The sequence below is a fragment of the Diabrotica virgifera genome, chromosome 2, assembly GCF_917563875.1.
Source record: "Diabrotica virgifera virgifera chromosome 2, PGI_DIABVI_V3a".
Taxonomy (NCBI): domain Eukaryota; kingdom Metazoa; phylum Arthropoda; class Insecta; order Coleoptera; family Chrysomelidae; genus Diabrotica; species Diabrotica virgifera.
In genome coordinates, this window is record NC_065444.1 from 143,323,799 (window position 1) to 143,338,507 (window position 14,709).

The window sequence follows — 14,709 nt, forward strand, 5'->3', positions numbered from 1 at the left end:
GCCGGGCGGAATTTTTGGGCAGAAATTGTTTAAACAATTTTTTTTAAACAAATACAAAAGATCACGTTTTTTGCTCTGGAACATATATTTTTAAGTTTTGTGGGTCATTCTAAACAACAAAGGTATCTTATAAATTTTCTCAAAAATTGATAGTTTTCGAGTTATAGGCAATTTAAAATCTGCAAAATGCGAAAATACGCATTTTCGAGGCCCAAAAACTCATATTTAAATTAGTATTTTTGAGGTTGCCAGATACTTAAATTGAAATTTAAACATTGAGCTTCAAGACTCTGAAGAGTGATCGCGTCTAACCTTAATTCATACCGTTGTTTTTTAATTGTTAAATATGCGTGTTTATCCGATTTTTTTGCCGGTGCGGCGCGCTCTATTTCCAAAATCTCCTATTTTCCTACGAAAATTATTTTTTCTAGATTTTTTGGGATTTTCTAAATAAAATAAATTTCTTGACATTTTTCTCAAAAGTTAACAGTTTTAAAGTTATAAGCGATTTAAAATCCAAAAATGAGTTGTTTATTAACTTATAACTTTAAAACTATTAACTTTTGAGAAAAATGTCAAGAAACTTATTTTCTTTAGAATGTTCCAAAAAATCTAGAAAAAATAATTTTTGGAGGAAATAGGAGATTTTTGAAATAGAGCGCGCCGCACCGGCAAAAAATCGGCTAAACACGCATATTTAACAATTAAAAAACAACGGTATAAATTAAGGTTAGACGCGATCACTCTTCAGAATCGAAGCTGAATGTTTAATCATAAATTTAAGTATCTGGCAACCTCAAAAATACTAATTGAAATATGAATTTTTAAGCCTCGAAAATGCGTATTTTCGCATTTCTCAGATTTTAAATCGTCTATAACTCGAACACTATTAATTTTTGGGCAAAATTACAAGATACCTTTTTTGTTTAGAATAACCCAAAATACCCAAAAATGTATGTTCCGGAGCAAAAAAACGTGATCTTTTGTATTTGTTTAAAAATAGTTATTTATGAAACAGTTCGTGAAGTATGCTTTTTGCGAACGCACGCGATATTTAGAGCACGAGCGACAGCGGAGCGAGTGCTATACATCGTATAAGTTCGCAAAAAGTACTTCACGCACAGTTTCACACAATATTTTATCTACTCTACCATAAACAAATAAAAAATCTGTAACTCTTCGTCACTGGAATTCATTTCTATTCTACAATTTTTAGAACTTTGACATTTAAAAATTGTAACTTCTTTCAAACCACAAAACTGTAAAAACTTTTGTTGTAATTTATTGCTCATTATGTCATCACCATGACAACGCCAAAGTTAAGGATATTTGATTATATGAAAGTGTGTCTCGGGAGCGGTCTCACCACATGGACCAAAGAGTGCGGGCGGAGAAATCAAACTTGTTTGGTTTCGCCGCTTTGCTCTTTGCTAGCACTCTGTGTACCTCCATTTCCCAGTATGAGTTTGATTTCTCCGCTTTGCTCTTTGCTCCTTGCTCTTTGCTCTTTGCTCGTCCACTCTGAACGCGGCCTTAGGTATATTTCGTCAGCAATGAAAGGGTTATAGTATATTAAGTATGGAGAACGGTAAGGGTTTTATACCGATCGAAGACAATTGTTTATTATTGAAATTATTGTCTGAGATCGGTTACCCTTAACGTTCGACATGCTTATAACGTTTTTTGCACGATTGATACAATTATAAATTATAAAATTAAACATTTTCGTTAAAATTTTGATTATTATAAATTAAAATATGAGCGAAAGTGAATTTGAAGAAATTGAACGGGCTTGGGAAGAAGGGTGTTCCGCAATTATTCCCGAAAAATCCAAAATCCGTTATCAAAATACCTACCAAAGTTTTAAAAAATGGTGCGAAGGCAAGAATTTAAGAATCGAAGAAAAGACTCTATTGGCATATTTCGTTCAAAAACATATGCAGTTGAAAGCTCCTGGAAGCCTCTGGGCAGAATATTCAATGATTAAATCCACCGTTTTTCTTTATGATGGCATTGATATTTCCAAGTTTTCAACTTTGATCGCGTATTTGAAGAGAAAAAATGTTGGCTATAGGCCCAAGAAGTTTCAATATTAATAAATAATTCGTTAGTTTTCTTTATTCTTTCAAAAAATAAATTAAAATTAAGAGATTTTTTAACTCGACGGTAAGTGAATTACTTACCGTCGAGTTGGAGTACTTACCGTCGAGTTGGATTACTTACCGTCGAGTTGCTAGTAAATATCACCTACTGACGTAAAATCTGTCACGGTAAACAGTCAAAAATGATCAATCGTGCAAAAAAGTCATTAACGTGTGAAAATACAATACGTTTAACGTATGTATATATTATTTAAAAAGTCGATATCCACTGAAGTTTTTAGCGGTGAATCCTTGCCGCCAAGTAAATTCTAACCTGATAACTCAAAAATTAGCGTAAACCTAATTAAAAATAAATAAACTAGATTGATTACGAGACACACTCACTTACGTCTGCACTCTACGATGGTTCGAACGAAACTCTTGTTTTTAGTTAAATTTGCTGATTAATTTCTACCACAACTAATAATTAATATAAGGTAAAAAATTCATTAAGACACTATTTAAGCGACACATACATAAATGAGCAGGCAGACAGGTTTAAACAATATCTCGTGCAATAATTTAGGTGTTTTGTCCTTACTACTCTCTTATTCGGTATGTAGGATGGACCCTAACTGAAGATACGAGTAAGATTTTTAAAGCTTTTGAAACTTGATGTTGTTCTGAAGTTATTTCCTTGTGGCATTTTTACAATTAACTATTTTGAATTGAAAATAAGCCACAATTAAATTGAAAAAAAAATAATTTTATTAACGTTTCCACAACCAAATCGGGTGTCGTTGTCAAAATAAAAAATATTACTAAGTTAAACAAAATTGTTGTTGCTTAGTAAAACATTCTTCTAATAGTTTATTTAATCTGACTTATTTATATCGGCAACTCAGGCATATATTATACATTTTAAAGTAGAAGAGTTTAAAATGATATTGCCAATATTTATGAGTTGCGTTCCTGGGACGACTTTACTCAAAGATAGTTAATTCGATTACATGAAATCAACCCAACATAAGAATATCCGCCACAAAAAAATCATAGCATGTGATCTGTCTTTAAAAAGACAACCAAATTCAACGGTGACAGTAAAATTCTCGTGTTACAGATTCCATAGTAAATCACGAGGGAAAACCAGGAAAAAACCTCGTGATACTATCCCGACATCGTAAGTATTCTTACATTTAGTTTACTCTTAAAATTAATACCAAATTCTGACTTTAATATATAATATATGCTATTTAAATTTTAAATAATATTAATAATACATAGATATATAAATAATACTAAAATATAAAATATGTACTAACTCGATATGTTACTGACTTACTAATCGTGGTATTTTCTTTCTATTGACTTCCTCTTTTAGTATGGGTAACCACATGCTACTGCATTCTACCGAGGAATTTGCGACACAATTGGTTTCATTTAGCATAATTAGAGCCGCTTCTTTGATTTTTCTCTTTTTACTATCTGTTTCTTTCAGGAATATACTTGAATCTCTCCAGTGAACTGTATATTCATTATCCCATGCGTGTTGACATATTTATTTGAGACTATCAAATTCTATATTTTTAATATAAGCCTAATGTTCACTTATTCTAACGTTTAATGGTCTTGATATTTAACCTAAATAAAATTGTTCGCATTCACAAGGTATTTTATAAATACAATTCTTTGTTCTTTCTTGTTCAATGTTAGGTTTAGTTTTAGATCTCAATGTGTTTGTTAATTTGAATGTTGTTGAAATGTTGAATTTATTTCGTATTGTTTTAAGTTTCTCGGATAGTCCTTTTATATATGGTATTGTGAATGTTATAGGATCCCGTTCTAAGTTGTTCTGTTCCATTCGATCCAATCATTTGAAATTTGGACCTATAGAATATTTTGCTAACTTGATGAGAAACAATAATATTTGGACAGTGACACGAACCTTGGCAAAATAAGTAAGTTGAGTTATAATGGCAGATGGCAATAAGCTTTGAAAACGGCAGCAATATTTTTAAATATTTTAAATTCGCATTTCATATAAGTTTTGCAATATATTATTTTTATTTTTGCTTTACTTTGGTTATCCTATATACTGTATATTGACGATTTGTCTAATTTTAGTAAATTGTATTTGTTATTGTTATATATTTTGACTGTATGTTAGCTTTGCCCATAAAATTGTAAAATTTTCAGTGAAAATAAAGCATATTTCTATTCCATTCTATTCTAATATTTACCCATACGATTGAAAATTGAATAACTAAATAATTTTAGGATACTTAAAAAGCAAACTGATAATGAATTTATGGCTAGACTTATGGGAACAATCTACAATTTTATTTAAAATGTTTATATTTTTACCTTGGCAAATGGTCCCAAGATTAAAATGAGGTGTAAATAGAAGCTGCAAATACATAATAACCTTTAAATAAAATTTAGGTAATATAAAAAGTCACAAGAAAATACTTTCAGGAACATTTTAATTTGGATCTTAGAATTAAAGCATGGAAAATATAAAAAATTGAAACAATTACCTCTTTCGAAATTATAATAATTGGAAGATTTGGAACAAGTTCTCCTTCATTAGAAGCATTAATTTCATTATTATATCGTTTATTATTACTTGCCAGTATATCTTCTTTTAGAATTAGAACTTCTTCTGCATTTGTCAATTTCTGCCACTTTTTCTTCAAAGACAATTTTTCAAAATAGTCATTTTCTATCTTTAAGTCGTTGGTAGGGGAAGACTGAATATTGTCTTTTGAGGTTTTGGACATTTCTGTTTCGTACTTGAGAGTTAGATATGCGCTGATGGCATCCATATCTCTTTCACTATCGTTTCTCGTTCTCCAATCAGAAAAACTTTTTTGTCCACTATCTGGTCGTTTCGGAAGCGGTGGTTTGGAAGTTAAACCAGGGGATAAGCTATAATTATCGTTGAAATCACTGAATATTTTCTTTTCTAAAAAAAAACACAGATACATATAATAATTCGCATACCATAAATTATTTAAAATATTTATATTACAATATTCGCTCCGTGCGTGGCCATGGTGGGGATACACGAAATCATGCCAGGGTCTGTAGCGGCGAAATATGACAATTTTGGCGAATTTTTGTAATGCCAGTGTCATTATGTTCATGGTAGGACCATGTCGGGGACAGTTAGTCCACGACAACGCATGCGCACTTTAATTTCATATTATATTTATTTAATGTACTTTTGGATGGTAATTGGATGTACTTTATCCTTGCTCGAAAATTGCACAAGGTACTTGTGTTCAAGTGAGAGGTTAACGACCAACAAAATTGCTAGATAGATTGGTACCAGAAATGTATGACAAGATGTCACAGGTAGGTAGGTGGATTTTTTGTCTGTCATCCGAAAATTTAATAAAGAGAATTACTATTTTATTTAATTGGTATATTGAAAATATGTAAGTATTAAAAATATTTATTATGAGTTCCAATTTGTCAATAAAAGTTAATGAGCTGTAATATATTCATTGGTTAAAACTGAAATTAATAGAAAAGTCCGCTATTACACTGTGTGACGTCATAAACTGTTTTTCAAAAATTAACTGAGTGGAAAATAATTAAATTTAGTTACAGTAAAGTTGTGTTATTGTAATGAATGAATAATATTGAAATTGTCTAAAAGTATTTCAAACAAATAGTTTTTTGATGGGGTATGGTTGGTTGCATATGTTGCATATGAAGATTTAGAGATTGAAGATGGAAATTTCTAATTCAATAAACTTAATAACAAACTAATCAAACTTATTCAAGCCAAAACTTTGTTCGATCAAGCTTCAGATATCAGAAATGTCTGAAAGTTTCTAGATTTCAAATTTCATCCCCGAATAAAAAATCTCACCAACATTAATTTTTCTAAAGATGAAATACAATTGCTCAACTATGGTCTTGAACACTTCGTCTCTAAAGATTTATCAATCGAAGACATAGAGAACCTTTCCATCGATTATTTATTTATTATTATTATTTATTATTCCAACCATTATTTATTGTTTTCATTATAATACTTACACTACGTATCATATTTACTAAAACATAACTGTGTATATTACAAAAAAACGTACCTATTTATTTATTGTATTATAATATATTGTATTATGTTGCTATTTATGTTATTTACGTTAGTATGTTATTATTTATTATTTTATATCCTATTTACCGAAACAGGTGTATCCACACCTCTCGGAGACCTTCGTGATTTATTCACTTTATATATAAATTTTTAAAAAGATTGTACCTGTTATTGTTGAATAAATTATTATTATTATCCAGATTTAGCCATACGGCTCACACTCCCTCTAAGGGGAAAATTGACTAATCCCAGATACCTACGGTATCAAAAGGATTGAGCTCTGGTGGGACTCTTTCCGTGTTATCGAGCCCTAGGTGACTTGGAATGCAGGTGTATCTCCCAGAAATTTTCGTACGCATCTGGCCGTCGCGAGTAGTACAGCTTTCTGCATGGTCTTATAAAGATGTTCATTAAGACCCAGCTTTTTTATGCTTTCGAGGAGGGTCTTCGGAATGACTCCAGTAGTAGACATAATAATCGGTATCGTCTGGGTACTTTGCATTCTCCATTGTCTCCGTATTTGAATTTCCAGATCTCTGTACTTGGCGATCTTTTCAGTAAATTTAGTTCGTAGATTATTGTTGTTAGGAATCGCCACATCAATGAGGGTTGTTTGTCTCGTTAATTTATTGACTAATACGAGATCTGGTCTATTATGCGCCACTGTTTGGTCTGTGAGAACAGTGCGGTCCCAGTATAGCTTGTAGTTGCCATCCTCAAGCATACTCTCAGGGACGTATTGATAATATGGGAGATGGTCGGTTTGAAGAAGTCCCAGCTTGATAGCTATCTCCTGATGAAGGATTTTTCCCACTGCGTCATGCCGTTCCTTGTACTCAGTTGCAGCAAATGCCTGGCAGCCCCCTGTAAGATGTTGGATGGTTTCTTGGGCTTGACATCCATATCGGCATCTGTCGTTTTGAACATGAGGGTCTTTGATGATATATTTCAGGTAATTTCTGGTTGGTATAACCTGATCCTAAATGGCCAGTAATGAACCCTCCGTTTCAGGGAACATCTTTCCTGATGTCAACCAGTAGTTCGACGCTATATTGTCGACATAGTCTTGGCTGACCTCATTGGGATGTCGCCCGTGCAGAGGTTTACCCATCCAGGCGCGCACTTTTTCGTCCTTAGTAAGGTGGTTTATGCGCAGTTCTGCTTCCCTCAGTTTTATCGGTGTTGTGTCATCTACTACGCAGATAGCGCGATCTAGAGTAGATGTTTCAGCCTGCATCTGAAAATAAGATCTTAAATTAGCAATTTGTTTCTCTAATTGCTCACCTATACCCATAAGTCCTCTTCCTCCTAAATTCCGCGGTAATGTCGTTCTTTCTACTGCACTTTTTGGATGGTGTTTTTGTGCCTTTGTGAGGTGCGTTCTTACTTTTCGCTGAAGATTTTCTATGTCCGTTTTTGTCCACTTAACAATGCCAAATGAATAGCTAAGCGCGGAACATGCGTAGGTGTTTAGTGCCTTAAACAAATTTCTACTATTAAGGTGTGAGCGAAGCAGCTGTTTTACCCTTCGTATAAACTCAGTAGTTATCTCTGTTTTCATTTGTTTATGGCCAATTCTCCGCGCTTGCTTTACTCCAAGATATTTATACATATCCTTTTCACCCATGGCCTCGATGTTCTGGCCATTTTGCATATCGAATCCTCCGGGCTGTACTTTTCCTTTGACTATATTTAAAATACGGCACTTGTCTAGTCCGAAGTGCATGGCTAATATCATTAGAAAAGGTTTCTACAGTTTTTAGCATCTCATCGAGTTGGTTTCGAGTGGAAGCCATTAATTTCAAATCATCCATATACAATAAATGATTAAGCTGCGCCCGCACATTGTTGTTATTTTTGATGCTAAAACCTGCGTCTGTGGAGTTCAATAGCTGAGATAGTAAGTTCATAGCTAGACAGAACCACAGTGGACTCAACGAATCTCCTTAAAACAGGCCCCGGCTGATTGCGATATTTTCAGTTTCGATGTTATTTTCACCAGGTATTTGAAGGTGAATTCTAGTCTTCCACTCCGTCATTATATGCTCTAAAAATGTCACTATATTATCATCGACTTTATATATTCTCAATATATCTATAAGCCATTCATGCGGCACTAAATCAAAGGCTTTCTTGTAATCAATGAAGGCAGTAAAAAGATTCCTCTTTTTGGAATATGCCTGGTTAGAAATCACTGAGTCGATGATGAGTTGTTCTTTGCAACCCATGGAACCCTTAGCGCATCCTTTCTGTTGAGGCTCTATGATATTGTTCAGAGCACAATGTTGGTAGATACGCCGGGCTACACAGGATGTGACCAATTTATACAAAGTTGGAAGACAAGTAATTAGGCGGTATTTGGCTGGATCTTGGGTGTTATTTTGATCCTTCGGAATTAAATAAGTGGTTCCCTGAGTTAGGAATGATGGTATATCCTGCAGATTAGAAATTACATGATTAATTAGTGTTGATAAGCATTCATGAACACTCCAAAACTTCTTGAGCCAAAAGTTTTGGACTCCGTCTGGTCCAGGTGATTTCCAGTTATGAAGCTCTTTGATGGTATTTGAGACTTCTTCAATAGTGAAGGGTTCGTAAAGGGTGGTAATGTAGTGTTGGCAGTTCTGTGTCGTATCTTCTATCCATCCAGCATTGCTGTTAAGAGCAGCTGGCGTGAAAAGTTGATTTCCCCAAAACTCATGAATTTCTTCTTGGCTTGGGTAAGTCTTATCGACACGTTCAACAGTGGAATTGAGTTTTCGATAGAACGTCTTTTCAGAACTTTCAAAAAAAACATTGTCGCTTTTGCGGTTGTTACTAACTTTGTACCTCCTTAGTCGTCCTGAATAAACGGAGAGCTTTTGTTTTAATGTATCCAGACACTGATGGGCTGTGTTGTTTTCTGGATCATATCTTGAGTGTCTTGCGGTAGTCAGCATTATTTCTTCAGCTCTTCTGATGACTTTTCTACTTGTTACACCTCGTATGTATTCTGTGACTATAACAATCTCCCTACGTAATAATTCGATCTTTCCGAGCAGTCTTTTTTCCCAAGGTGCAATTCTGTTACCAGTTCTTTCGTTATTAGTAACCCGTCGTGTTCTGATCTTAACGCCCATTACATTAGCAATTGCTATTGCTGCACAGTAGATTAGCATATGCAAATATTCCAACGTGTGAGCTTCTACGACATAGTTGGGTAGGACTTCAGTGTTCACAATTTGTAACAGCGCACCTAGTTCCTTACAAGAGTTTATTCGTGGTAGCGGTGGTCTGCTAAGTGGGTTTGTTCCATTAAACTCTTGTACGGCACGAGCCATTTCGTTTGCTAGACTATCGCGCAACTCGTTGTTTTCCTGCTGTGTATTATCAGGTTGAGTTTCTGGCATGGGAATCTCAGGACTCTGCTCATCGAGGATTTCATTAGGGACTTGATCTAAAACTTGTTCTTGGTTATTAATCTCCCGTTCGACTTCGCTTTTGATAGAATTGCGTCTAGTCTCTGGGATAAGGTTGTTCCTTATGATTACCCGGTATTGATCTGATACTCTTTGCTCCGATACTTGAATATCTGGGTACGTCCTGCAAAATTCGGCATACAGCTGTTGTCGGTAGCCGATTGTTTCCTGACCGAGGTTTGTCACCTTGTAATAGAAGCGCAAAATGTTTTCATTAATGGACACAGTCCATTTCATGCGCTGCCTCGGTCGTCCCGCTTGAGTGAGCGCCGGCTGATGATCCAGCGCAGCACCTTCGGCGGGTGGATCTCTTGTTGTTGTTTGGCTCGCTTGTGGTTGTGGTTGTGGTTGGGCTGTAGCTGATTGTATGACAGGGGCCCGCCTCCTCAACACCCTGCCACCGACGTCCCGCATGCTGTCACGTCCAGCGCCGGCTCCAGACGTGCCCTGGCGATCCCCAGGCAGCGATCCTAAACATAAATTATTTATCTCCATTCTCATGGGTGTGCATTTTATACCTACTGCCAGGTGTCAGTTTTTGATCCACGGCAAGTATCCCTGCTACTCTCTGGGTATTGGCGCTACGAATACCCAGAAAGTATCCCCATTCGCAGGGGGCCGCGCCTGATAGAAGAACTGACAAAAAACTCCCACAGGTTATTATTATTATTATTCCAGATTTAGCCATACGGCTCACACTCCCTCTAAGGGGAAAATTGACTCATCCCAGATACCTACGGTATCAAAAGGATTGAGCTCTGGTGGGACTTTTTCCGTGTTATCGAGCCCTAGGTGACTTGGTATGCAGGTGTATCTCCCAAAAATTTTCGTACACATCTGGCCGTTGCGAGTAGTACTGCTTTCTGCATGGTCTTATAAAGATGTTCATTAAGACCCAGCTTTTTTATGCTTTCGAGGAGGGTCTTCGGAATGACTCCAGTAGTAGACATAATAATCGGTATCGTCTGGGTAGTTTGCATTCTCCATTGTCTCCGTATTTGAATTTCCAGATCTCTGTACTTGGCGATCATTTCAGTAAATTTAGTACGTAGATTATTGTTGTTAGGAATCGCCACATCAATGAGGGTTGTTTGTCTCGTTAATTTATTGACTAATACGAGATCTGGTCTATTATGCGCCACTGTTTGGTCTGTGACCACAGTGCGGTCCCAGTATAGCTTGTATTTGCCATCCTCAAGCATACTCTCAGGGACGTATTGATAATATGGAAGATGGTCGGTTTGGAGAAGTCCCAGCTTGATAGCTATCTCTTATTATTATTATTATTATCAGATTTAGCCATACGGCTCACACTCCCTCTAAGGGGAAAATTGACTCATCCCAGATACCTACGGTATCAAAAGGATTGAGCTCTGGTGGGACTCGTTCCGTGTTATCGAGCCCTAGGTGACTTGGAATGCAGGTGTATCTCCCAGAAATTTTCGTACGCATCTGGCCGTCGCGAGTAATACAGCTTTCTGCATGGTCTTATAAAGATGTTCATTCAGACCCAGCTTTTTTATGCTTTCGAGGAGGGTCTTCGGAATGACTCCAGTAGTAGAAATAATAATCGGTATCGTCTGGGTACTTTGCATTCTCCATTGCCTTCGTATTTGAATTTCTAGATCTCTGTATTAGGCGATCTTTTCAGTAGATTTACTACGTAGATTATTGTTGTTAGGTATCGCCACATCAATTAGTGTTGTTTGTCTTGTTAATTTATTAACTAGTACGAGATCTGGTCTATTATGTGCCACTGTTTGGTCTGTGAGCACAGTGCGGTCCCAGTATAGCTTGTAGTTGCCATCCTCAAGCATACTCTCAGGGACGTATTAATAATATGGGAGATGGTCTGTTTGGAGAAGTCCCAGCTTGATAGCTATTTCTCGATGAAGGATTTTTGCTACTGCATCATGCCGTTCCTTGTATTCAGTTGCAGCAAATGCCTGGCAGCCCCCTGTAAGATGTTGGATGGTTTCTTGGGCTTGACATCCATATCGGCATCTGTCGTTTTGAACCTGAGGGTCTTTGATGATATATTTCAGGTAATTTCTGGTTGGTATAACCTGATCCTGAATGGCCAGTAATGAACCCTCCGTTTCAGGGAACATCTTTCCTGATGTCAACCAGTAGTTCGACGCTATATTGTCGACATAGTCTTGGCTGACCTCATTGGGATGTCGCCCGTGCAGAGGTTTACCCATCCAGGCGCGCACTTTTTCGTTCTTAGTAAGGTGGTTTATGCGCATTTCTGGTTCCCTCAGTTTGATCGGTGTTGTGTCATCTACTGCGCAGATAGCGCGATGTAGAGTAGATGTCTCAGCCTGCATCTGAAAATAAGTTCTTAAATTAGCAATTTGTTTATCTAATTGCTCACCTATATCCATAAGTCCTCTTCCTCCTAGATTCCGTGGTAATGTTGTTCTTTCTACTGCACTTTTAGGATGGTGTTTTTGTGCCTTTGTGAGGTGTGTTCGCACTTTTCGCTGAAGAGCTTCTATATCTGTTTTTGTCCACTTAGCAATACCAAATGAGTAGCTAAGCGCGGAACATGCGTAGGTGTTTAGTGCCTTAAACAAATTTCTACTGTTAAGGTGTGAGCGAAGCAGCTGTTTTACCCTTCGTATAAACTCAGTAGTTATCTCTGTTTTCATTTGTTTATGGTCAATTTTCCGCGCTTGCTTTACTCCAAGATATTTGTACATATCGTTTTCACCCATGGCCTCGATGTTCTGGTCATTTTGCATATCGAATCCTCCGGGCTGTACTGTTCCTCTGACTATATTTAAAATACGGCACTTGTCTAGTCCAAAGTGCATACTAATATCATTAGAAAAAGTTTCTACAGTTTTTAGCATCTCGTCGAGTTGGTTTCGAGTGGAAGCCATTAATTTCAAATCATCCATGTACAATAAATGATTAAGCTTCGCCACCACATTGTTGTTATTTTTGATGCTAAAACCTGCATCTGTGGAGTTCAATAGCTGAGATAGTGGGTTCATAGCTAGACAGAACCACAGAGGACTCAACGAATCTCCTTGAAACAGGCCCCGGCTGATTGCGATATTTTCAGTTTCGATGTTACTTTCACCAGGTATTTGAAGGTGAATTCTAGTTTTCCACTCTGTCATTATATGTTGTAAAAAGGTCACTATATTATCATCGACTTTATATATTCTCAATATATCTATAAGCCATTCATGCGCCATTGAATCAAAGGCCTTCTTGTAATCAATAAAAGCAGTAAATAGGTTCCTCTTTTTGGAATATGCTTGATTAGAAATGACTGAGTCGATGATAAGTTGTTCTTTGCAGCCCATGGAACCCTTAGCGCATCCTTTCTGTTGAGGCTCTATGATGTTGTTCAGCGCACAGTGTTGGTAGAAACGCCGGGCTACACAGGATGTGACCAATTTATACAAAGTTGGAAGACAAGTAATTGGGCGGTATTTTGCTGGATCTTGGGTGTTATTTTGATCCTTCGGTATTAAATAAGTGGTTCCCTGAGTTAGGAATGATGGTATATCCTGCGGATTAGAAATAACATAATTAATTAGTGTTGATAAGCATTCATGAGCACTCCAAAACTTCTTGAGCCAAAAGTTTTGAACTCCGTCTGGTCCAGGAGATTTCCAGGTATGAAGCTCTTTGATGATATTTGAGACTTCTTCAGTGGTGAAGGGTTCGTAGAGAGTAGTAGTGTAGTGTTGGCAGTTCTGTGCCGTATCTTCTCTCCATCCAGCATTGTTGTTAAGAGCAGCTGGTGTGGAAAGTTGATTTCCCCAAAACTCATGAATTTCTTCTTGGCTTGGATAAGACTTATCGAGATTTTCTACGGTGGAATTGAGTTTTCGATAGAACGCCTTCTCAGCAGTCTCAAAAAGGGCATTGTCGGATTTTCGGTTGTTACTCACTTTGTACCTTCTTAGTCGTCCTGAATAAACTGAGAGTCTTTGTTTTAACGTATCCAGGCACTGTTGGGCTGTGTTGTTTTCTGGATCGTATCTTGAGTGTCTTGCAGTATTCCGTATTATTTCTTCAGCTCTCCTGATGACTCTTGTACTTCTTACACCTCGTATATATTCTGTGACTCGACCAATATCCCTACGCAGCAATTCAATCTTTCCGAGCAGTCTTTTTTCCCAGGGTGCAATTCTGCTACCAGTCCTTCCGTTATTAGAACCCCGTCGTGTTCTGATCTTAAAGCCCATTACATTAGCAATTGCTGTTGCTGCACAGTAGATTAGCATGTGTAGATACTCTAATGTGTGGGCTTCCACGACATAATTGGGTAGGACTTCAGTGTTCACAATTTGTAACAGCACACCTAGTCTCTTACAAGAGTTTATTCGTGGTAGCGGTGGTCTGCTAAGTGGGTTTGTTCCATTAAATTCTTGTACAGAACGTGCCATTTCGCTTACTAGTTTATCATGTAGCTCGTTGTTTTCCTGCTCTGTATTGTCAGGATGAGTTTCTTGTATGGCAAGCTCAGGAATCTGCTCATGCACTTCATTGGGGACTTGATCTTCAATTACAACATCGTTATGAATCTCCCGTTCGACTTCGCTTCTGATGATATTGCGTCTAGTCTCTGGGATAAGGTTGTTTCTTATAATTACCCGGTATTGGTCTGATACTCGTTGCTCCGATACTTGAATATCTGGGTACGTCCTGCAAAATTCGGCATACAGCTGTTGTCGGTAGCCGATTGTTTCTTGACCGAGGTTTGTCACCTTGTAGTAGAAGCGCAAAATGTTCTCATTGATGGACACAGTCCATTTCATGCGCTGCCTCGGTCGTCCCGCTTGAGTGAGCGCCGGCTGATGATCCAGCGCAGCACCTTCGGCGGGTGGAGCTCTTGTTGTTGTTTGGCTCGCTTATGGTTGTGGTTGTGGTTGGGCTGTAGCTGATTGTATGACAGGGACCCGCCTCCTCAACACCCTGCCACCGACGTCCCGCATGCTGTCACGTCCAGCGCCGGCTCCAGACGTGCCCTGGCGATCCCCAGGCAGCGATCCTAAACATAAATTATGATTCTCCATTCTCAATGGTGTGCATT

General features: G+C 37.3%; 1 protein-coding gene across 1 annotated transcript in view; it reads right to left on the reverse strand.

Annotated features, from left to right (window-relative positions):
- The window catches only part of LOC114345109 (uncharacterized), a 495,244-nt gene that overhangs the window by 267,800 nt on the left and 212,735 nt on the right, over nt 1-14,709 (reverse strand). Inside the window, exon 5 of the mRNA XM_050644883.1 lies at nt 4,619-5,046. Within this exon, the coding sequence (XP_050500840.1) occupies nt 4,619-5,046 (428 nt within the window). The remainder of the gene's footprint in view (nt 1-4,618; nt 5,047-14,709) is intronic.